The 26,253-nt window shown below is 36.1% G+C and overlaps 1 protein-coding gene across 7 annotated transcripts in view; it reads right to left on the minus strand.

Annotated features, from left to right (window-relative positions):
- Positions 1–26,253, minus strand: part of Tenm1 (teneurin transmembrane protein 1) — an 803,700-nt gene that overhangs the window by 476,804 nt on the left and 300,643 nt on the right. For all 7 annotated transcript variants that reach the window (XM_031355201.1, XM_031355294.1, XM_031355365.1 and 4 more), the window contains 2 exons: positions 7,637–7,897; positions 6,085–6,141 (listed from right to left, as the gene is read on the minus strand). In XM_031355201.1, the coding sequence (XP_031211061.1) occupies positions 6,085–6,141; positions 7,637–7,897 (318 nt within the window). The remainder of the gene's footprint in view (positions 1–6,084; positions 6,142–7,636; positions 7,898–26,253) is intronic.

Genomic DNA, 26,253 nt, shown 5'->3' on the forward strand with positions numbered 1-26,253 from the left:
GGGGAAACTGGGAAAGGAGAAATTCGCATGTAAATAAAGAAAATATCTAAAATAAAAAAAAAATCAGACTTTCCAGTGGGATACTGGTTCTAGGAAAATAATTGGTACTGATTATGGGAGAGGCCCAAAAGCAAATGTGGCCCATCAGTTAAAGTAGGGATTTATGGAGATCAGATGACAGAGTTTTGGCTAAAGTCTAACTCACAGCAGGCCCAGTTAATCCCAAAACACATTGTGTGGCTATTTCCCTACTTCTAGAATGTATAATTGAGGTATATGTAGTTAGAAGTTGGCAGAATTCCTATACTTGTTTTGTGAGGACTATTATAGCTGGTGAAAGCCAGTGTAAGTCACTGAAGTTCTTGCTAATGTGGAAAATAGTGAACAAAAGACAATATCACATTCCAGGAGGGCTTGTGGAAGTTTGTACTACTATCAAAGAACTGAAAGATGCAGAGGTTGTGGTTTGTACCCCATCTCCCTTTAAAACTCCTATTTGGATTGCACAGAAGACAGATGGATCATGGAGAATGGCAGTTGACTATTGCAAAATTAATCAAGTAGCGGCACCAATTGCAGCTGATGTACCAGATGTGGTATCTTTACTTGAGCAGATTAACACATCTCCTGGTACATGGTATGCAGCTACTACTTAAACAAATGCCTTTTTCTTGATACCTGTCCATAAGGACCACAAGAAGCAATTTACCTTCAGCTGGCAAGGCCAACAGTATGCTTTTACAAGTTTATCTCAAGGGCATATTAACTCTCCAGCACTGTGTCATAACTTAGTTTGAAAGGATCTTGATCATTTGTCTCTCCTGCAAAGTATCACATTGATCCACTATATTGATAAATTAGGCTGATTGGACCATGAGAGCAGGACATGTAAACCACATTGGAATTGTTGGTAACACATATAGATTCTGAGGATGGGAAAGAAATCCAACCAAAATGCAAGGATAGAACTTCAGAGAAATTCCTAGGAGTCCACTGTGTGGGGCACAGATATTCCATGTAAATTAAAGTATAAATTATTGTACCTGACCATTCCCACCATCAAGAGGAAGGCTTATTGGACTGAAGAAGTATCATATTCCTGACTGGGATATGTTATCTCATCCTATCTATCAAGTGAGTTGGAAAGCTGCCAGCTTTAAATGGAGCCTGGAACAGAAGAGTCTTCAATATACCAAATCTTCTGTGCAGGCTGCTCTTCTACTGAAACAATATGATTCCAGAGACTTGATGGTCCTTTAGGTACCAGTGGTTGAGAGGAAGGTTGTCTGGAGCCATTGGCACTTCCACATAGATGAATCACAAAGGAAACCCTAGAAATTTAGCAGCAAAACTCTACCATCATCTGCAGACAACTGTTTTTTAGAAAGAGAGCTCTTGGTTTGTCGTCGGGCCTTAGTGTAAAGGGAATATTTGATAATGAGACACTAAAGTGTCAAGCAACTGGGGCTGCCTATAGTAATCTAGATATTGTTTGACCCCACACGTTATAAAGTAGTATGTGCACAGTAGTAATCGATTATCAAATGGAAGTAGTATATATGTGATCTGTCCAGAGCAGTTCCTGAGGGCACAAGCAAGTTATACAAAGAAGTTGCACAAATACTTATGGTTCTTACTCCCATTCAGATCCTTTCTACTCCCAATCATGCTCCCATGGCCTCTTGAATTATTCCTTATGGACATGTTACTGAGGAAGGATTAGGGCCTTTTTTAAAAATAAATATTCTTATTTCATGTGCATTGGTGTTTTGACTGCAGGTATGTCTGTGTGAGAGTGTCAGATCCTCTGGAATTGGAGTTACAAACAGTTGTGAGTTGCCATGTGGGTGCTGAGCATTGAATTAGGGTCTTCTGAGGGAACAAGTAGTGCTCATAGTTACTGAACCATCTCTTCAGCAATTAGGACCTTTGAACCGATGGTTCTCTTTCTGCATGCTGTGTAAGCACTACTAAGAAACAGAAGGCTGCATAATTTACAAACCCTTTCTGAGACAACCCTGAGAGACACGAGTGAAGGGAAATCTTCATAGTAGGTAGAACTTCGGGCAGTGTACAAGGTTGTCCATTTTTCTTGGATTGAGAAATGGCCATATGCCTTGTTGCTTGATTCACGAGCTTTAGCCAATGGAATGGTTGGATGGTCAGGGATTTGGAAAGAACATGATTAGAAAATTGGTGAGGAAAAAAAACTCTGGGAATAAGCACTTAAATGGGTCTTTTCAAATGGGCAAAGAAAGTGAGGATGCTTGTCTTTCATGTAAACGTCCATCAAAAAATGACTTCAGTAGAGGTCAAATACCACTAGATAGGATGGCACATTTTGTTAATAGGCAGCCTCTTAATCATTCACTGTTATTTTCCATTGGGTCCATTATCAGAGTGGCTACTGTAGCAGAAATAGAATTTGTGCATGGGCTCGACAAATGTACTTATAGTAACCTAGGTGAACTGGTTACAGATGCTGTTAAGTGCCAGATCTGCCAACAGCAGAGTCTAACACTGAGCTCCTAATATAATACCATTCCTAAGGGTGGCCAGCCAGCTACCAAGCAGCAGGTTTAACTACACTGGCCTACTTTCTATGTGCAAAGGAATATGTTTTGTCCTTACTGGAATTGATACTTACTTACCTTGTTTATGGATTTGCCTCTCTTATACTTGATGTTTCTGAAACAAAAAGATAACTACCATATATAAACTCACAGAATATCTTAGCCACTGTTATGATATTCTATACAAAATTTCCTCTGACTAAAAACCTCATTTAAAATGCAGAGTAATGCTAAAATGGATCTACTCTCATGGAAGTCACTGATATTATGCTGTCTACCATTCTGAAACCAGCCTACTTCATAGAAAGGTAGATGACATTTGAAGACACAGTTTTAATTAGATGGCAGTAACCCAGAAGGCTGAAGCCAGGTTCTCTAAAACATATTATATGCTTTTAATCATTTTCCAGCATATAGTAATATTCTCCCATACCTAGGATTCACTGGTCCAGGAATGAAGTAGTATAAATGGAAATGGTTCCATTCACTATCACCCTTAGTGACCCAGTAGGACAATTTTTGCTTCCTGTTCCCATAATCACAGTTTCTCTTAGCATAGAACTTTTGGTTCCAGATGGAGAATGCTCCTACTAGGAGACACAATAAACATTCCATTGAGATGAGAGACCAGATTTCCAATTGGTCCCTTGGGATGGCCATTAGCCAATAGGAGTAAGAGTATTATAAGAGGTGATTAGTCCAGACTACCAGGGGAAATTGCCACACTTCTCCATAAAGGAAGTAAAGATTATGCCTGGAATGCAGGAGATACAATAGGGTAACTCCTGCTGTTACCATGTCCTGTGGTTAAAGTTAATGTGAAACTACAAGAACAGTTCATCAAGATGACAAAGATCACAGATCTTTCAAGAATAAAACTATGGGTAAGTCTTCCTAGAAAAGAACTAAGATTAGTTGGTTGGTTGCTGAGGTTGAAAGAAATACAGAAGGTTAGTAGAAGAAGTTATAAATGCCAGCTAATGTCATGTGACCAGTTGTAGAAATGACTGGGATTTTTTTTTTGTTTGTTTGTTTCTATTTGAAAATTAAGCATGATTAAGGAGATGTGTTTGGATGAAACTTAGCAAGGGATGCACAAATGTTGTATAATCTTAGTTTTCAACTTGACTACATCCAGAATCAACTAAAATCCATACAGCTCAGCACAACTCTGAGGGGCTTTCCTAATTGGATCATTTGAGTTGAGAAGACCAACCTTAAATCTGGACCATGCCTTCTAGTGACAGGGCACATAAAATGACATGTACAAAAGAAGCTTTTGATTTTGGTCTGCTTGCCCTAACTTTCACTGGTAAATTCACCAATCCCGTTGCTGAAGTTTTTTTTTTTTTTTTTTTTTTTCACTGCTATCAACTACTTCTTCAGGATTCCAACACAGACTGAAGACTCCCAGCTCTCTAGGAATCCTCCAGGACTCCAGTACTGGACTGAGACTGCTGAGGCAGGGTTAACAACTAACAACCAGATTCCTGGCCTTTGAGTCAAGAGATAATCTTTGTTGGAATAGCCATATAACAGCCTATATACCATTCTGAACCCCATGTTTAACAAATAGATATTCATTATATAAGCTCAGTTCCTTTAGAGAACACAGACTAATACAAGATAGTATTGTCATATTATACAAATTGATGAGGGGGTGCTTTGTTAGAGGCAAAGCTGCATACTACATAACCATAGGCCTGAGTCAATGCAGCGTTTCTATCCTTCAAAGCATGGCACAAGATCATAGATAATTCATGAAAATATTTAGCTTACTTTTATATCCCCCCACTCAGAACATGACTCATTTATCAACTCTGTAATTATGCTCTAGATCCTGTGGCTAGGTATTGAAACTATAATGGAGAATAAGGTAGACCACACTTCTATCTAGTCTAGTTCTTACCAAAACCTTTTGAGAGGTATGAAAATCTAGGACTCTATGACTTAGACATATGACAAATAGCTGAAATGGACTGTGAGAAGGCTATACTGAAAGAAGCATAATATCAAACTGTTATTCAGGTCACAGGAGTAAGCTAAATATTAAATCTGCATTTTTTCCTAAATAGAAAGTTAAGTATTAATAAATGTTAAATGATTGTCTAAGTACAAGGGGGAAGGATTTAAAAATAAATAATATTTTGGTAGGTCTGTGAAAACCTAGAAAATGTATCTATTTTTGTCACCTGTTGGGTTCCCTCCCTACTTCAAATATTCCAGTAGTTAAGTTGAGTTTAGTAAAAATTTCAGATTTTGTAACATGTTAATAGATTTAAATTAGATTTAGAACAACAAAACAGGGTTAATAGTATTAAAACATATTTTTAATGTTTGGTCTATGAATGAAATGAAAGAAATCGGTCTTCTTAGGCAATATTCAGGAAATCAAAGTAGAACAACAAAGTGTCAGGAAGTCATACTGTCTACTTGGAGGATGGACAGAACTGTAAGCATCTTTGATAACACTTCTTAGATTCTTTTATGGTTGTATAACTTACCCAAATTAACAATTTCCCTTATTTAAGCTTGTATTTCTCATTCACAGCAGTGTGTCTTAACTTATCCTAAAGTTTGCCACAATATTATGTCTATATTATCATCAATAATTAAAAAAACACAAAGTGTAGGATGGAAGAAACAAAATAAGATGTCACCGGCACTAATTATATCACAGGGACAAGATGGGCATAAAGTCTGAATTACTGAAACCTATAAATCAAAAATATTTTCAGCATTTTTATGTTTCAAATATAGAATGTATAAATTCAAGTTAATGAGTTAATGAGATAGATTCCCTGCTAGGCGTGCTTTCATGAATGGATGTTGTCAGCGGGAAATAAATAGCTCCATTTGCATGCAAACACAAAGTTAAATGAGTTGAAAATGATTTTTTTCTTTGAATTAACATGCATTGGGTGGGGAGAGAAAAGCATTCACATTCTCAAGTTTTTTTCTTAAAAAAAAAGTATTAAATACAGGCCATTCCTAGTTATTATTAATAACTAGGAATGCCCCCTTACTTAAAAATGACAAAAATTAAAACTTCATAAAGTGATGAACTACCATATGCTTTTATTTTTTTTCTTTGACCATTTTGAGTTATTTGCAATTGATGACATGTATAAGATGTGATTGTAAGGCCAGGGGAGGAGCATCTGGAGAAAAGGACCAAGGCCGTCTGCTAGAGAGCACTGGAAAGTTAGGAAAGCATCACATATACACCATGTTAAAGCTAAAGCCACTCTAAATTCAAAACAAATGACAGCAAAACACCAACTACCAGAGGACAAATGAGTGTTGTCCCTAATTGCCCTTTCAGCTTCTCTTCATAAGTGAAAAAAAGAAACAAGCAAGGCGGTATGTGACCACTAGCTAATCTCTGACAGTTCCATTGTTCAGCCTTATGTGTTACTTGTTAGTCTGTCACGGTCTATTTTGTGGACTAGGTAACATGTGAGGATTGATTGAGGTAAAAACAACTTGTCGAATATTCGCGAACACTTGCCTTGAGCAGAAGCAGCTGGAGCCTCCATGTCACAACAAACGGGAGAGAATTTAAAACCTGTAATATTAAATGTTTTATTAATTAATTTTTGCCCATGTTGCCTGAGATTCTTCAAATTTCAACATGAACTCTTCATCAAGAATTTTAAAAAACACAACAGCGTGTACCCTAATATTTCTCCATGAAAACAAAGATTCAGTGGTAAGGAGTCACAAAAAAAAAATCAATTTTATTTAGTTCTACAATTTTCAACACTCCTAAAGAAACCTCCCATTGATGATCATACAGAGATAGAGAAATGATAAAGTCTAGAATGGAAAATTCTTTATTGGTGTATGTTTCAACTGAATGTACTTAACTGTAATTCTTTATGTGAGGGCTCAGAAGCAGCCTGGCAGAGATGAAGCTATTACAAAGAGACAATTGTGTCTTTGAATCTGACTATCAACTACTGAAAGAATGGAATCTCATGCTGGAAGAAGGGACAGGCACCAATCAGAGTTGTCTCCTAGAAAGCAATTTCAAACAGTTCTGAGGATTGGCCCATAGGGAAAAATGTGATCTTTACATTTAAATTCTATTCATGCAGGTATATATTGAATACGGAGTATATTTTCTACTATCCTTTTTCTTTTCTCAGTGCAGCTCTCCCTATCCCATTGTTCCCCTAGAAAAATGTATTTGTTTTCATTTAATATGTACATACATACATTTATGTGATCGTTTAAAATCTAGGAACCTCAAAAGTGAGAAAACACCATGTTTGTCATTTTGACATGGGTTGAATTCACATATTATGCTAGCATGAATGTGGATGATAAAGAACTCATATCAAAATTTGACAAAGTAAATGATGGATATAGATTAATTTGATTAATATTCATTTAATGTGCCTATTATGAAATTACTTTGTTGGTTAGAGGCAGAAGAACATATATTCAACAAGCTAACCCTTTCCTCAAAACTCAAGAAGAAAAAGCGTTTCATTTTCTAAAATGTATAAGGAAATAATATATAATTATAACATAATGATATTGCTGTTAGTACTTATTGTCTGGCAAATGACTGGTGTCTTTAAAATAATTGTGTTTGTGGAATAATTTCATTCTAATGTGGTTAATGTGAATCTGTTTATAAACTCAGCAAGTTAATTTGGATCAAAATAGAGAGTCCCTACAGAGAATATGCATGCTATGTAATTGTTCATCTCCTTGTTCATACACCGATGTAAAGCTAAAATACATGAAATGAGTACTTCCTATAATAAATCCCACTGGGGTAGCTCCGGAAAACAAAAATGAAAATAAAAGGTGAGTAATGAATAAGACATTCACAATATTGCTGACTACATGAGATAATTTCTCTTGAGGGTTCCCCAGAAATGAAGACTATTTTGTGTCATTATAAATAAATGTGTCTATTTGCTAGATACTTAAGTATCCTCCTTATTCCTGGGACCCTGCTATCTTGTATTTCTATTCTGCATGTTAAATGAAAGATGGGACAATATCAGAAGTGATAAAAAGCAAAACTGCAGATGTAGTTTTCTTACCATTTTCCCCTTCAGACTTTCGTTCATGATCAGTGTCAGTCAAGGACAATGCAGAGTTGGCCCTACTGGACAGACAAGAACTATGTTCTGACTTCATGCCTCTTATCCACATTCTGAGTGCATGGTCAGGTGACGCAGCACCTTCTGTCTCTGTGTCCACATCAGATCCCATCTCCAGCTGGTAGCCATGCCGAGAAACACTGTGCATGTCTGTGTGGTAGCCAGAGCACAAAGTAGGAGGTGTTTCACAGAATTCTATCTCTGGAAAGAAAAAAAAAATGTTCAGACAAAACCAAAAAATAAGTATATTTCAAAAACCCACTAACTTTCACTTTCCCGTCCTCATGTTTCCCCTTCCCCATTGCTAGTAATTATGAGTTTTTGCAAAGTTAGAATTCTGGCCTTTTATTTATGGTAGTTAGGAGTCTGTGCTTATTTTGCACTTCTGTTACTTAAAATTATGCTCCCGTTGATTCTTACAAGGTTCTGGAGGAAAAATGCATTCTCAAAATAGCTTATAGCTACAATTTTTGGTTGCACAAAATATAATGAAATAAGCGAGCACAATAAGTATAAAGTGTAGAGAGATGTCCTCTAAAGCGATTTCTTTTCTAGAACGAATATGTGATCTACACAGCACACCTATGCTTAAAATAACAAAATGATTTGTTTTCCTGAGTATGTCATACATATTATATGTAATCTAATAAGTAATATAAAACTGAGAAAAACAATACATTCAAATAGATTTTTCAAATATGCTAAACTCTAAAATTACGAGTAACTAATGTTATTTTCACTATCTGCAAATGAGTTTAAGGCATACTTTAGGCAATTATTTTGTTTTGTTTTAAAGCTGGAGGAGGCTTGTATTATAGCGTAAAAGAAAAATTCCAGGTTGCACAAGCTATAACACCAAACAGCCTGGAGAAAGAGAGAGAAGAGGAAGAAGAGGTGGAAGAAGAGGTGGAGGGAAAAAGCCATGCCCTTTAATTTCAGCCTGCAGGGACTGCCACAAGGCAGGGAGGGGGACTTTAGAGAAACAATGAGGAAGCTCTAAGTGTTAGGGTAAACAGAGCAGAGATAGAAAAAAATAGTTCTGGCTTTTTGGATAATTCAGAGAAGGTCGACTCAGGAAACTAGTTGGCTGTAGTTCTAGGACTGAGAGGGTGGATGAGACGAGAAAGCACAGTATCTTAGTTAAGGGATAATTATTTCTTTGATCTTTAATAAGCAAACAAGAAAAATATACAAGTTAGGTATTGCACCATGGCAGTGCTTCATGGATTCGATTTTCTCCTTTTCCTTCCAAATCTTAGAATTTTAAAGAATCTTAGTAATCATGTCATTTTGCACCTAACCCTCAAGAGGCTAGAGGCCCCAGGGAGTTTAGTGGTGGGGGGTGAGGGCATCCTTGTGAACACAGGGGGTCAGGGAGGAGGTAAGGGATATGGAGGTATGGGAGCTTAGACAGGAGTGGGGGGAATAAAATCTGGAGTTTAAAAGAAAAAAAAAAGAAAAAAGGTTATACTGAATATTAGAAGTTCATCTTCCAAAAAAAAAAAAAAATAGTTGAGAAAATAAAATCCAGTATGCTGATGGTATTTTTCCATGAGCCTACATCAAAAAACAAAAGCTTCTGTATTTATTTATTTAGTTAGTTGGCTACAATACCCAAGGTGAGCATTATTTCTGCTAAACTCCAGGGAAGCCCCAGTAACCTACTGCATGAATATCTGGCATTCTGTCTTAAAGTCAATTTATATTCAATTATGGCAAGGTGTCAAAAAAGGGGAAAGATGCTTTAACAATCCCTAATAATTTAATGAAAAATGACCACATGCCAAGACATATCATCTGAAACGTCCATGTAATACTTAGATAAGGTAATCCGGGGATGTAGTACACTATATAGGATTTTCTCAGACTGACATCAGAGACAGGGTATGTCAATTGGCCCGGAAAGGGCTTAACTGACTGCATCTAATCCATAGCGCATATCAATAAAATGCAAACTCTAACATGAATTCAATTCTTTGAATACAGAAAATGTTTGATCTTATACCATGTACTAGAGAAAATTCAGAATTCGAATTTATTTGTTATCGTAACTATTTCTGGGATGTAAAAAAAAAACAAAAAAATCTTTACTAAATACAGGTTTTAGAAGCCAATGGATAAGCTTATTTACTAGTCGTTATTTTCCTAGGACTGTGCTTTGCGAAACTGATATTACAGACAAATAAATCTGCTATAATGTACTAGGAAAGTCAATCACAATTAACCCTTTCAGAGCTAGAGGTTACTTCTAAGAATGCTACTTTATGATTTTCCCGATTAGTTTCTTTCTACTAGAAATTGTAGCTTTCTACTAGAATTGATGTCAAGTCGAAAGTAATGTTGTTTTAAAGATACGTAGGGTTTCACTTATCAAACACAAAATTTTATTAAATCATGCTTTTTCTGCAATAAAGTTTCAAAGTTCATTTTAATCAATACAAATCTTAGAGACATTGGAATATTTATATTCTAATTTCGCTATGATTCTTTATTGAATACTACAATGGTGGTGCCACTCCAGCTATGTGCTAATAAACACATCAGCCTACAGCTATAAGAAAAGAATGTCACATAGTCCTTTAAACATGATTTCGTTCCTTCCCCAAGAATACCAGTGCTCAAACTTGCTTGTTAAAACATAGATTGCTTACCCTTACTCCCACCCTACCCTCTGGCTTAGTGTCTACAACAGCTGGTCCACAGTTAGACTACACAGTTTGCACTTAAAAGCCCTTTAAGGTGAGGCTTATAGTCATCATAGGAAACATAGTTCCAAACTTCTGACCTAGAGATTTCTCTGGAATGGACGAAGGAGAGCAGTGAATTTACAACCATGGCACTACCACAGATTTTGTTGTGCCTGCTTGAATTCTGGAGACAAAGAAAGAAAATATCTGTTCTGAATGACTGTGAAGTACCTCCATATAATTTTCATAGATTTAGGGAACTAATTAGGAAACTTAGTCCCCACCCCAAAATTGGCATACATTTAGTTTCACTCAGGTGATAGCAAATGAGATGTGACTTTCCATAGATTTTTAATATGAATAAATAGATGACCATTTGCCATTCTAGATTAATGAAACACTGGAATAAGACTTTTTTTCCCATAGGGGCACTGACCTGTATAGCCAGACTCCATTTTTTGTTGAAGAGATTTATTTTCCAACTCAAAAGGAAATTTGAGCATTGATTTGTTCCTTTCAAAGTAAATGTCACTTAAGATTATCAAAACTTGCACAGCATAACCAATTTCTTTTCTGTTGGAATTATATGTCATTTCAAAAGCAAAAACTAAATCATAAATATTGTAATTAAGTAAGTTAGACAATCTAAACTCAGAAATATTCAAGCAAGATATGAGTTTCCTTTTTATGAAGTGTTAAAAGAGAGAAAGCTAGAGAGTGTGTGAAGGATCAGAGAAAGAAATGTTTTACTTATCCCCATAAGTGATGTTCATTGAACTCTCTTACTTTCCTTTCTTGAAGTCAATGTTATCATTGCAGAATATTTTCTTAAATACACAAAAGTCTGCATTTTGCTTAAAATTCCCATAGTATACATTATTTAAAAAGCACTTCAATGCATCCTTAGTGTTTGTTTTTAGCCTTGCACATATAACCTTGTTACCTAAAATGCTGCACATTCCCTAGAGGAGACAAAGTTCAACTGGGTTTATTATAGATCTGTTCTTAACAAAGAGCTATCTGCAAGAGAAATAAATATATACTCTTAAAACCCCTATGGTTTACATGGCTAGACTGGTAACATGAGAAACTAAATTTCAAGAAGGAAATAGTGTAGATATGTTCAAGTAAGGGTATCTGCAGTCTCATGAATATGTTTCTAATTTTTATTCTCAGGATAACATATTTTATGGTCTTTCAAGATATTAGAAGAGTGAAAGTGTAATTTTTAAAACAGGTAATAGGTTTGAGGAGACATTTCACAATAAATGATATAAGTACAGCTAATAAATGAATAAAAAGATTATTATTACTTAGTTACCAGGAAAATACAAACTAAAACTACAATGTGATACAACCCCATTGTCTGGTATTGATTACAAACACACACACAAACAAACTAAAACTAAAATAAGACAAGAAATTCCTTAGTGGCTTGGTGTTCTCTTGCTGTGAAGAGACTCTATGACCAAGACAATCTTCTGAAAGAACACATTTCTTTGGGAGCTGGCTTTCAGTTCCAGAAGATTAATCCATTAATCCATTAATATCAGGGAGCATGGTGACAGGCAGACTTTGGTCATAGAGCAGTGGCTAAGAGATACACCTTGATTCACAAGCAGTGAAAGGGAAAGAGAGACTAGGTCGGACATGGCCTTTAGAAACTTCAGAACCCACCCCCAGTGACACACTTCTTCCAACAAGGCCACTCCCATTCAACAAGACCACACCCTCTAATCTTTTTAATCCTTGCAAACTGTTCCACACACCTAAACATTCAAATATATGAGACCATAAGGGCTATTATTAAAAAGAATCACACTCATAAAACGCTAATAACTTTGTGGAAAGTAACTTCAAGTTTTATACACTGATGACAAAAGTAAAATGGTATGCTACTTTGGAAATTAGTCTAGCAGTTTTCCATTGATTAGATTTGCACTTACCAGGAGAGAAGTTGTACTCCTGGATACTAATCACAGAGAAATTATAACTTCTGTTTACATTAAAATTTTATATACATTTATTTATTAGTACTTCATTTTTATAATAGCTAAAATGTAAAAAAGATGCAACTGTCTCTAAAGAGGTAAGTGCATAAACCATATATCTACACAGCAAAATATTAATCAATTCTAATAAAGGGAGAGATTTTTGATATATAACAACAGGATTAACAATCCAAACAAGTACACCAAGTAAAACAAAGCAGATAATAATCTACATCCTGTGTTTCCAATTACTAAAAGTCTAAAAGTATGTAAATAAGTCTATAGTGATTTTTTTTCTGCTACTCTGATAAACACCAGGACCTAAAATAATTTCAGGAAGAGGGGTTTATGTCAAAGTACACCTCCATGTCACAATTCATTATTCAGATAAGGCAGGGTAAACATTTGAAGCAGGAACTGTGGGGAAGGATGGAGCTTGCTGCCTCAAGTACTCTGAAGCTTGGGCTTAGGTAGCTTTCTTACAGAGCCTAGGCTGACCTGCCTAGGGAGGATGCTTTCCACAGTGAGCAGAGCCCTCCCACATCAATCAACAATCAAGATACTCCCCTATAGGCAGGGTCACAGAAGAATCTGATTTTAGTAATCCCTTAATTGAAATTCCTTCTACTCTGATGACTTTTGGTCATTTCATGCTGATAATTAAAAATTAACCAGGGGAGATAACAATTTCAGAAATAGTAAAGTGTTGGGCACAGTTGATTTATTATATTTTCACTATACTTTTATATAGTTTTTCTATATGGGATTGTATATCAAAAGTAATGATGATACTGAAGGGATTTTAAGTCAATCCTTCTTCCCAGATGGAGCCAAGAGTCTCAGATCTGGAAGCAGATGAACATGAAAAGAAATATTCTTCTACTTATATCTAAGCCAAGAGGCCGTCAAGGTTAATGTTTGCATGATATTTTAGTGATCCTCTAGGGCTCAATATTTTCATGAGAACATTAAATGACTCCAATTTAGATAGAAAATAGGATGAAACTGATCACTACTTACACTTCCACAGCTACATGAGCATCGACTTGTTGAGGATCATCAGACTAGCTTGAAACATTCCGATACATTAGATCACCCTAGGCTATCTGTATGGATGAAAAGAAACTAATATTTTAAATATTGACGTATTGAATAAATTGATGGACAGTACTTTTTGTCTGAATGAAGATGTTGATTTCTAGGTGGCAACTATGGAAAAGTCATTTATTAGAATGACAACAGGACAGTAATGATAGCCACATCACCATTTTTATAGATTTACTATTTCTAAGCTTTTGAAAGGTAAAAGATTTTATTATCCTTCAAATTCTACCCATCAACATTCCCAGAATCTTCAAGGCAGCATGATCTAGACAACTACTGGGAGGTCAAGGACTATGGTTATTTTAGCTATGACTTGAAATTTGGGGATTTAACATGTAAAGAGTATAGATTATTTCCAAAATAATGGATGGTGATGAAATTATTGTTTTTAATTTATGTGTCATGACAACCCTTTTGAATTATATAGAAATAAAAGTTAATTATTTATGTAGTTTTAAAAAAGAAGTCACTTGAGGAAATTCAGATTCTTCAATTGTAAAAATAAATATCCGAAGGGCAACTTGTTCTATGCTTCTGTAAGTATATTCTGAGACTCTTAGGGCAAAAATCTTACTGGTCAACAATCAAACAGTCACTGTTTTGTAATGAGTAAGCACACACAGAAGCTAAATAAGTTCTTGTGTTATCATAAGAAATCTCAGGGCCATAAAAAAATTGATGTAGCCTGGGTAATCAGTGAGAATCTCAGATTTATTAATAAGTACAATATTTAAAATATTAAATGTAAAAAAAGTAACTGTAAATGCTTACTCCATAAACATAAAATTAGTGGTTTACAATCAGGCTATCGCAAACAGGACTCCATTATAATGAATTCACACAATTGAAAAACTATTATTGACCACTTAATAATCCATTACTGGTTCTAGGGAATATGCAATGGTTTATTCCAGGCTCTAGTAAGGAATACAAAGAAAGTAATTAGCAATCCTCAATATGAGACAAATAATTTTCACTACTGGAAACCATTTTCTGTTTCTCAGCTTGGGGGCTTTCAGAAGAAAATGATATCACATTTTCAAACACATCAGTTCATATGTCTGTGCTCCTACACAGCTTCACTGAACACCCACTCAGTTTCATGTCAAGAAAATAAAACCAAGCAGCCTCCCTTGCTTTTTTCCTGGTCTTAAAGGATTAGTCCAATTTTTAATTTCCTTTTCTCTTTATGAAAAACCTTTATCAATTGTTTGCTGCTCCACAAGGCAGTGAGCAGAGTGAGGTTGCAACTCTGCGTCATGTCCTTTGCAAAGTTCCACAGAGAGCCTTTTTAAAGGCCCTAGTGATAGCAAAGTAATAAAGGCACATCATCCAAACCTGACCTTTAGTTTCAGGGAGTATCAGCTTTTTTCAGATATAGGAGGGAGAGAGGGAGTGTTCCAAAAGTGTAGGATTGGAGTACATGGTTATCAAAGAATATAAATAAAATAACCAAGCTTCCTGCAGCCTAATCTTCTCTTTGCATTTCCATGTGCTGATTATGCCTTATTTTATTTTCAAGATCTCTCCATCTGTTTGTTATACTGAAAAGGACACTAGCAAGTCCCTGTAGAGTTTATACCCGGAAATATAAACAGTTATCATTTGGAATGGACTGCTACTGCCTACCTGGCAATATCCCAGAACATAGTTAAAAAGTCAGGCTGAAGCCAAGAAGAATGTTCTCAGGACAGTGAAACACTAGTCTGTAAAATAACGGCACATATCAAATAATGCCAGCAAATAATGTCATCAAGCCAAATGCAAGAGTGATAAGATAGGAGTCCAGAGGAAATTTAAACAAACTGATCACCCTTAGAAATTGACCAAAATAGTCATCAGTCTAAAGATAGGAAAGAGATTTGATGTGGGACTATGCAAATGATGATTTTTCTCTACTCCTTTTCTCCTTAGAGATCCTCTCCTTTTAGGATGTATTCATTTAAGATACCAGAACTTGCTTAGAAGCTACTGTAACAGCTCCTGAAAGAGTGAAAAGGAGGGATGCCTATGGTATAGCCTTGCGACAAGAGCCTGGAAAAGAAATTGGGGACCCTAAAAGATAGTGGGATGTCTAGAGTACAGCAGAAATGTGATCGATAAGAACTTGCACACACTGCCTTTATTTCAACATTTTGAACAAGGCAAGGACTTCCTGGCTTAAATGAGAAATTTTCAGGGCTACTGAACACTGCAAATACCTGGTGTTCAATGGCCCTAAAAATTTCTCATTTCTTACCTGTGTTGGTCCAATTTTCTGGCTACTCATCATACTTTGGTGTTTGCATCCTTATTGTTCACTGTGGTCTTCCAGGTATCCTTGTGTATTTCTGTTATGCTCACTAAGCATGTGAAGCTGTTTGCACATTGTTTCCTATCTATGTGTGTCTGAAATGTTAAACTACATTAATCCACTGTACAATTCTATATAGAGGAGTGACACTGTTAATGATACTTGCGAGAGCTTCACACACATACTCACAAAGGCAAACAATATGCATTCTGAAATGTTCCACAGCTCTCTGATAGCATTTGTTTTGTGATGAATGTGTAAGATGTCAAGATAGAACCTGAGTCAATTCCCACGAGGAGCTACTAAATAAACTACATTCCACTCTATTGAGGAATTATTACTAATACCTTTCAAAGACACTCTATGTTTGCCTCTGTGGTGTCAAGCATCTAAGATACTTCTTTTTGGATCTCTAATGTATCTGATACACATACACATATGCATTCTTTCTTAGCGCTCTTATGAAGTTTTCTCTAAATTTCCTCAATCTCAGTAATTTAACTTTTCATGGTAGAACTTCAAACCTTACTATATATCCTTACACATGGTTGTATTTTTTCTCATCATTTATATCATGTATTATCTCTTGAATTAGACTGTTGCCTCCTATACAGTATATTATTTTCTAAATTTTCAACATCTCTCAATCACCCTGAATGAGGTAGCCCAGACCCCAAAAGGATATGCATGGTATGTACTCACTGATAAGTGGATATTAGACAAAAATACTAAATACCACAGACTCGAAGAAGTTAAACAAGAAGGAAGACCTGAACGAGGATGCTTAAATACCACTTAGAAGGGGGGACAAAATAATCATGGGAGATAGAGGGGATAGGGACCTGGGAAAGAGAGGCAAAGGGGAGGGGAAAGGGGGCAGGATCACGTGAGGGCAGGAGACAGGAAAAGGCCCAGGGGGCTAGGAGAATGAATGGCGATATGCAGCTGCCTGGCGTGGGGGTAGGGGGAACTCAAGAAAGTCACAGAGACCTGGGATGAGGCAGGCTCCCAGGACTCAATGTGGGAGACTCTATCCAAAATGCAGAACAGTGGGGATATGGAACATGAAGAGACTACCTCCAGTAATCAGACAGGACCCCTATCAAACCACCTATAAAACTTTCTACCCCAAATTGCTCCTGTCTAGAAGAAATTCAGGGACAAAAATGGAGCAGAGACAGAAGGAATGACTGACCAGTTACCATCCCAACCTAGAAGGGATCCATCTTTGACACTATTACTGATGCTATGGTATGCTTGCAGATTGGGGTCTAACATGACTGTCCTCTGAGAGGCTCTACCAGCAGCTGACTGAGACCAATGCCAATATTTACAGCTAAGCATTGGACTGAGGTTGGGGACCCCTGTGGAAGAGCTAGGTGACAGACTAAAGGAACTGAAGGGCATGTAACCCAGTAGGAAGAACAACAGTGTCAACGAACCTGGACCCCTCGAGCTCCCAGAGTCTGAGTCACCAACCAAAGAGCATCCAAGGGCCGGTCAGAGGCCCCCAGCACATATGTAGCAAAGTGCTGTCTTATCTGGCCTCAGTGGAAGAGGATGTGTCTAATCCTGCAGAAAAGTGATGCACCAGGGTAGGGGGATATGGGGGGAACCCTCTCAGAGGCAAACGGGAGGGAAGAACTCTGCAAGTTACAACTGGGAGGGTAGGCCACATCTGGCATGTAAATAAAATAATTAATTAATTAAAAAAGGAGCTGTGTGCTTTTGGATCATCGAAACTAAAGTACATTCTAGGTACTCATACTATAATAAGGGCCCTGGGAATAAATGGTATGGTTTAGACTGAAACGTGTTTATCTGCCAAAGTTCAGACTTCAGACATAAGCTTATCTCCTAGCTCATGGAGCTAGGCTTCATAAAGAAGTCTATATATTCAGATTTCTTGGCTTCATTTCATCTTTTAGATAAACTATAACAGTTCTAGGCAAAGCAAACACAGACGAAGAGTTTATCTCCCTAGTTTTAGTTTCAAGTGTAAGTAAATAATGTAATAATGTATATATCATGTCATTTTCTCTTAGTCAATGTGAGTTTTTGGAACTACAACTGGGCTTTATGGTCAGGGATTGAGGTATCAATATTACAAACACAAAAATAGCAACTATATAGGCTGATAGACGTTTTAATTTGTTTACCAGTAACAATTATCTCACTCTGAAAATAAATAGCAAGACAAGCAGATGAAGACTTCTTCATGTCTATACATAAATATATATAATAAACAGCAAAAAGGTAATTGTGAACTGTTGTATGATCTTTACATAACTATTTAAGTGAGATCACTTCACATCTCAAAATATTCTACGCAATGAATTATTAAATATCAAAAATTTTAAATCAAATATAAATATGAAAGAACTCTTAAAGGGTTAATCTCATGGCTATAATCATAATTCATATCAAATGGCTTTGCTTGACAAAAATGCTTAGTAATTCAATTAGGAAGCTGTTATACCAAATTGTCAATGAATTTCCAATAACTGATGCTCTGCATATTTGGCAAGAAGGAGAGTTCTATCTATGGATTCAAGGAAATAAACAATTTATAACAATACTAGACTAATGTCGAGTAAGCCTTCTGGATAATTTGATGGAAATGGTCTCAAGGGAATAGCATTTGTTATAATGAGTTGCCAAATGACTTCTTAGGTAAATTCTTCAGAAATACGCCCTAAAAATATACCTTAGAAATACATGTAGAGTACAGTACTGGAGGGAAACAATGAAACCAGTTAAAAGGACAGAGTAAAAGACATTTAAGTTTTTCTTAAAATAGAAACTTTTTTGGCTTTATTGTTAGTCATTTTCTTAGGATGTACAATACAGAGATCACCTTGCCAATGAGTTTATAAAGCATCCTGTTGAGTGGTTCTGAGGAGGTAACTCTGATGTGGCTAAAAAGTGAATAAATAACTATTTGGACACTCATTGGAAAGTTTCAAATTTGATCCCCCTTCAATGTAAAACATTAAATTATGGCTAGGACTTCAACTTTCTGCCAGAAAAAGCTGACAGATAGTATATTCTTAGGTTTGTTCCAGCACTTGTTCAAATAACTTGAGAACAGTGTAATTGGCCTAGTTAACTGATTATATTTTTTTGAAAGTCACCTCATTTACCATTGGACATAAGAAATTGGAATTTCTCAGAAAATCTTAGGTCCTGAGAAGAAAAACCTAGGGTATCCAGAATGGAAACTCTTCTCTCTAGGAGCTTTACAATGTTATTGAGAGAGTGGTAAGTCAATGGTGTATGGGACATGCTGTACCTAGACTGCTGAGATGTAAATATCCTAAGCCTGCTCTATATACTTTGTCCTCACTACAGGACACAGATGAAGGACGTGAGGAAGTCAGTGAATATCTTGATCCCTATTCCTTATGATGGCACATTGACTAAATCTCACTGTCTCTCCTTTTTGTTATTAATTTCTCAGCTCCAATTGGCTTATACAGGTAGGCAGGTAGAGTTTCTTGGAGCACAGATTGTGACCCGAGGTTGGGTAGCTAGAGATGATTCCATTTCAGTCTCGTTATCATGGTTGTTAAGGTAGGTTGAGAGCAAATTTGGTTTTAGGATTGGTTAGATCTTCATATCTAGTTTAAATGTTGACTTGGAATACAATAGAATGTTATCAGATAGAAATGAAATTGCATATGAATATAACAATGTATATTTCAATGCTTGTTGCAGGCTTGTTTTGGAGAGGTGAAAGATAGAAACAACTCAAAAGGCCATCAACAGAAGAAGAAATTCAAACTATATGAATCCACATAGTTGAATTGTACTGAGATATAAAAGGGAAGAAAAATTATTTACACATACAACAGCAAATAGTATTAAATATTTATAGTGGATAAATATGAAAATAATTATCCCGAGTTAAAGAAGCAAACAAAGCCTGACATGGTGCATGACTACAGTTTGCACACTGTATATGTGGGAGCAGGAGATCATAAATTTGATGCCAACCTAAGCTACAAAATGAGGCCATTATCTATGATGGCTAACATAGTCTGTCAATCTGATAGAATTTAGAATGACCGAGAGGCAAAGTTCCAGGTACATTTGAGAGGAACTATTTAGATTAGGATAGGATCTAGGCATGCCTCTGAGGTATTGCCTGTATTAGGTTAATGGAAATGAGAGGACCTACCTTGGCCTGTGTCTTGTTCAGAATGAAATGGAAAAGAGGACCACTGAGTGAGAGCATTTATCTCCCACTACTTCTTGAATATGCATATTGTGCCAGCTACCTCCTGATACTCAAGCTGCCAGGGCTTGCCTGCCATGAATTTTACACAAAATAAGTCTTTCCTTAAGATTCTTGGATCACTTTTTAAAAGTAATTCCTTTATACATTCTCTGAGAATTTCAAACAATGTATTTTGGTCATACTCATTATCTCCTCCCAATTTCTCCCAGATCTTTCTCCTAGAGCACTCCCCACACAAAGACACAACAACATTATGTTCTCACCCCACCCAATCCTCATGTGTGTGTTTTATTTATTTATTTATTTAATATTTATTGGCTATTTTATTTATTTACATTTCAAATGTTATCCCCTTTCCTGGTTTCCCCTCTGAAAACCCCCTATCCCCTCCCCCTCCCCCTGCTTCTCTGAGGGTGCTCCCCCACCCACCTACCCACCTACCTATCCACCCATGTAGTGAACATAGTTTGTGATAACTAACTACACCCAGTCATTGGACCTGCCGTGGAGTATGATGGATATACAAAATGTTAAACCATTGAAAGAAACTGATACTCCTTCTCCCGGTAGCCATCAAATGTCAATAGCTCTTCAACCATGAATAGAAATCCATACCAGTCTCTCCTTTTCCAGGCTTGAATTTTTGTCTGGTTGGTAACTGTGCAGATCTTCTGCATGCTGCATAACTTTTATGAGTTCATATGTGCATGTTGTTTCAGTTTACATCTGTTTCCTTGTTGTTATCTACTACCTCTGACTCATAACCTTTCATTTCCCTCGTCCATGAAATTCCTTGAGCTTTTGGGGGGAAGCAATGTCACCTGATACCAATGGTGGCTAACAACCATCTGTAATGGGATGTAATGTCCCCTTCTGGTATGTCTGAAGAGTGGCAATGGACTAAAACATAAAATAAAAAAAAATCTTTAAAAAAAAAGAAGCTTCTTGGTTGAGAGATGCACTGTAATAAGTCACTAGGAGTAATTTTAATGCTATGTCTATTTAGAAGAATACTAGTAGTAGCTTTCCCCTAAGGCTAATAACCTACCTAGCCATAGTAGGTTCTTATTGGCATGAAAAGTGTCAGGAATAGGCTTAGGAATAGTGTGGGCTTTATAGTCAATCAAAAAGTGGCTGCTTACTCTCTTAATATTTATGCTATTCCACTATTCCATTGATGGGTGTATGTTCTCAGGAAGGTAGGTTATAGTTCACAGGGTTTGGTCAGATATTTTGCTGCTGTATCAAGAAAGTAAATAATACACAGAAGGATGATAAGCGTGAGGCCATACTTATGTATACATTAGAGCCATATCAAAAACACAGCACAGCAAAGTAAAAAAAAGTCAGACAAAAATTCTAAATGCTTCAGGATTCTGTTTATGAAAAATTACAGAAGATTCAAACTAACCTATGGTGACAGAAAGCCAATTAGTTATTGCTTGCTGGTGGGTAACTAGAAATACAATACAAAAAGACAAGAATAAAATTTTTTTGGAGGGGTTATCTAGGCTCACTATGACGATTTCATATTTTCAGGATTATGTACATCATACATATGTCAACTTCATGAAATTTCACATTTAAATGTACACAATTTATTACATGTTAATTATATTTTAACAAAATGGTTTGGAAAACACAAGGAGATGTTTAAAATATTTTCTGCTTACCTAATTCAAATGTTCTAGTGAAACACTGGGAGCTATAAAACAACGTAACCAAATTTATAGGACAGGATAATGGATTGTGTTTCACAGACTGCTTTGAATGAGAGAAATGACAGACTCCTTTCAAAGTTTTGGTCATTTGCTTTCAGTCACTTGAGTGGAATCAGGACAGCTTAAATGTTATATGCTGAAGTGTTAGACTAATGAAGGCTACAATGACTAACAAATTCAGTTTGATCCTATCCATGACAAAGAGGATTTATGGACCCTCAGTGATAAAGTACCATGACAGACCACATAGATTTAATATCAGTGACTCCATCCACTTTAATGTGTTAGACGCTTTGGTTTTATTATGTAAATAGAGATTTCTCTCACAGTCGTGGTTATTCACTATGGTTATATGCGTAACTCTTTCAAAGAAGAATAAAAGAAAGGTTACTGTTAATGCAGTCAAAATGCAGACCATGCTTAAAACAACCCTGAAAATATACCTTTCCACAACAGGGAGTTAATAATTTTACTAACTTTGTTTTGAGATAGGGTTTCACTGTGTACCTCTGGCTGTTCTTGCATTTACTACATGGAGCAGGCGGACCTTGAACACATAGAAATATGCCTGCCTCTGCTTCCCAAGTGTGGGGATTAAAAGTGTGTCTCACTATACCACACTTAGTAATGTTTCCTTTGTATATTATCAATTTCTGTAAACTTCTTAATTGTATATATGTTAAATGGCATAGAGTTGAACATAAGCCTATAGAATGACTTAGTTATTACACCATTCAATATTAACCAAGGGGAAATAATACATAGCAGACTGCCATAGCACTCAAAAAATTTTATAATTAATGCTTGGTTCTTTTACAATATAGTAGATAAGTACCAAAAAATACTTTTGATAGTGGTTCTCTACATTATATGCTTACCAGTAAAATGTGTACTTAGATAGAAAGGTCACTATTAGCTGTGGAAAATGAGAAATTAGATTACCTTGACTACCAAAAAAATCATAAGTAAATGAAACACAAGATTTTACTCTAATCAACTGGTGTAGTGTCTCTCAGTTAAGTATTGATTCCACAGTCATTGGCCACAAGTAATTAGAGGTCAAGCTACAAAAGAACACACAGTGTCACATATTAGGATATGAAAAAAAAATAAATCCAAATGTCTATTCAGGGTCTACACATACCAGGCCTTGAAACATATATTATTTCATTTAATCCTTACAGTATGCTCTCAAAGAAAAGGTGTTATTATTATTACTGTTTTCCCAAAGAAAGCAACTGAGGCCCACAAAGAAATGAATTGTCTAAGGCTGCATGGATACTAGATGACAAAGCTAATTCAGAAAAAATTTTAACATTGATCCCTAATCACCTCACAGAGCATATAAAGTTATAAGTAGCCCATTCAAATTCACAGCCTAGCTCCTGTTTGTACAATGTGCATGTGGCGGAGGTAAGAACTTCCTGCTTCTTGCTTCCCAGGTTTCATTCAGTTTGCTGCTGTTTCCATCTGGATTTTTACAGCCAGTCGCCAAAATACTTTGAGGGATATTGCAGCCAGAAGACAATGGGCATTTGCTCCATCACTAACAGCCTGAAAAGGGACCCTTAAACTCTGCATATATTAGTTCATCATTGTTTTGCAAGTGTAATGTATTTTTATACCTCCGCCTGAAATATGATTGTACTTTGTACTAATTCTTATGGATTCCCATCACTACTATCATGTCACTTTGAGTCATTGAAAACAGCAGTGATATTTTAGAGCATATTTTGTGCTTCTAGACAACACAAACAACATCTGTGTCTGCAGGCAGATAAATAAGAGAAAATGTTGGCCTTTCCTGTGTTTAGTTCCCGAGCACAAAGCAGCTGCCTTGAGGAGAGTTTTGGAATTATTTAACAACATTAACAATTATGAGAGGAATATTATTTACTGGGAACTCTGTGGTAGTGGGGGGGGATAATTTTAGTACATTATTACCAAGCCACAGGAGACAACCAGATCAAAACTTGGGAGCATGTCTTGTTTACAGGACAGGATTATAGTCACAGGCTAAATAGAGTAGACCTAAATTTGTGATCTACTTTATGAGTTTTACACATCTCACAGCATTAAGAAAAGTGATTTGTCTGGAAAATATTCTCTACTTCTCTATTATATGCTTAGTACCATTTTTATTTATTTGAAATTTATGTAAGAAATGTGACATTGAATAAAGTTATATTTCTCTTTAGCTCATATGCTAACCATGGTGCTAACTCTACAGGCAATTTTATTTTTTATTTTGTTGTGTGTGTGTGGGTTTTTTTTTTAGATATTTTCTTTATTTGCATGTCATATGATTTCTCCTTTCCCAGTTCCCCTACACACACACAAAAAACCAAAAAAACAAAAAAACAAAAACAACAACAACAACAAAAACAAAACAACAACAAACCCTTATTCCCTCCCTATCCCCCTGCTCACCAACCCACAACTCCTGCTTACTGGCCCTAGCATTCCCCTACACTGGGGCATAGAACCTTCACAGGGCCAAGGACATCTCTTCCCATTGATGACCAAGTTGGCCATCCTCTGCTATACATATGCTGCTGGAGCCATTAGTCCCACCATGTGTACTCTTTGGTTGGTGGTTTAGTCCCTGGGAGCTCTGAGGGTACTAGTTAGTTCATAGTGTTGCTAGTCCTAAGGGGCAGCAAACCCTTCAACTCCTTGGGTCATTTCTCTAACTCCTTCATTGGGGACCCTGTACTCAGTTCAATGGATGGCTGTGAGCCTCTACTTCTTCTACAAGAAATTTTAACGAAACCTCTCATTGCTACAAATCAAATACGGACAGAAGCAATAAGATATGCTTTGGAATAGAAAACGTATAGAGCCCAAAAGTCTTATTAACATAGTCCAATAACTTAATCCAAACAAAAAATTGGCATTTTTAGACACTTAGGAGTGGACAAACTGTACATGGTTGTATACTCATTTTCCAGACAGGAAATATGAACAGGTCAAATAGTTTATGAAGATTATTAAAGACTGTGATTGTTCAAGAGTGTATAAGAGACAGAATGTGAGCTTATGCAAAGCCTGGATGGTTGACAATATTTATTTAGTTCTCAGTCAACACCTTAGGAGAAAAAAATCATAAGTGATTTGATGTTATATTCAGACAACACCTGCTTGGCTAGATTTTCATTTTCAACAGTTACTTGGCTGTGCCACTAGTCCCAAGGCTTGTCTATGATGTTTAGTGTTCCTATCTATAAGGAGTCCAAATTATAAATCTAACAAAGATGATTGAACAGTGAAGGTATTTTTCAAGAGCTGGGAAAAATGGTAGGTGCTTTGCATCTCAGATACTCAAGAGACTGAAGCTAGCCCAGGTAATGTAGTGAGAATACATTTGAAATTCTCAAAAGAAAATCAAGAAAACAACAAAAATCTATGAAATTTTAGTATTAGGATATAGCTCAAAGTTATAATATTTGTGTAGTATACACAAGATCCAGAGTTTAATGCCTAAAATTTCTAAAGAATTTCTTAAAAATATACTCAGCAGTCTTGGAATTCTACGGACATGAGTTGTTATATATAATATAAGAAAAATCCATCAAATCAGAAAATATGTATTCACACTCTAATATAATGGCACCTTTTTCAGAAACTAAAGAAAAATTAGACAAATATTCTAGCCATCACAGAACCCATCCTCTAATGGGAATAGATTTATTCTCAGAATCAGATACATCTTCATATTGGTCTCCATGGATATTAATTCAGAATTCTTTCAGAAATTCAGAATAAATATACTATATACAAGCAGCAATACACAAGAATTTGGCTTCTTCTACACAAATGAACATTACTGGGTAAAAAGCCACATCCTTGTCTTCTGTGTATTCTCCATGAAGAGGAACTGAAGACCTTGAAAGGCTGTGGTGAGACAGGCTGCATTTATCCCTGCATGTCACATTTACTTTACATCCTGAAGTATCTCTTTGGCTAAATAGTTTGGAATTCAATATCTTGAAGGGTCCAGGGATAAAGGGATGGAGATGAAGGGGAAACCCATTCTTCTCAAACTAGATATCATCACAAATAATAGATTCAGACACTGGTTCATAGCGGAAGTTGAACGATATGGTATAAAGGGGAAATAAACAGAGACAGGAAACCACAGCTTATTTGAAAAAAATAATCAGTGTATCATAGTTTCACTTTATAATACATAATAAATAAATAAAAGATGAAGGAGTTATATTGTCCTATATACATGTGGAATATTTGCTATCAAAATATCAAATCTGAGCTGCATTATGTAAAACAGTGCTCTTTTTGATATTATAGTTTTAGCATAATGGTAAAATAAGAGATTAATTTGTCAAGGAAGTCAATTTTTCTTAGCCTACATAAAGTTCAAGTGAGTCTTGAGAGAGGTGTAGAAGGAAAACTAACTAGAACAGCCATTTTGAATTTGACTTTTCATATATGTAATTGTCCCAAACAACTGGAGCAGGGACTACCCCAAAAGCTGTTGCCTATATGTGGGATATGTTCTTC

The sequence above is a fragment of the Mastomys coucha genome, chromosome X, assembly GCF_008632895.1.
Source record: "Mastomys coucha isolate ucsf_1 chromosome X, UCSF_Mcou_1, whole genome shotgun sequence".
Taxonomy (NCBI): Eukaryota; Metazoa; Chordata; class Mammalia; order Rodentia; family Muridae; genus Mastomys; species Mastomys coucha.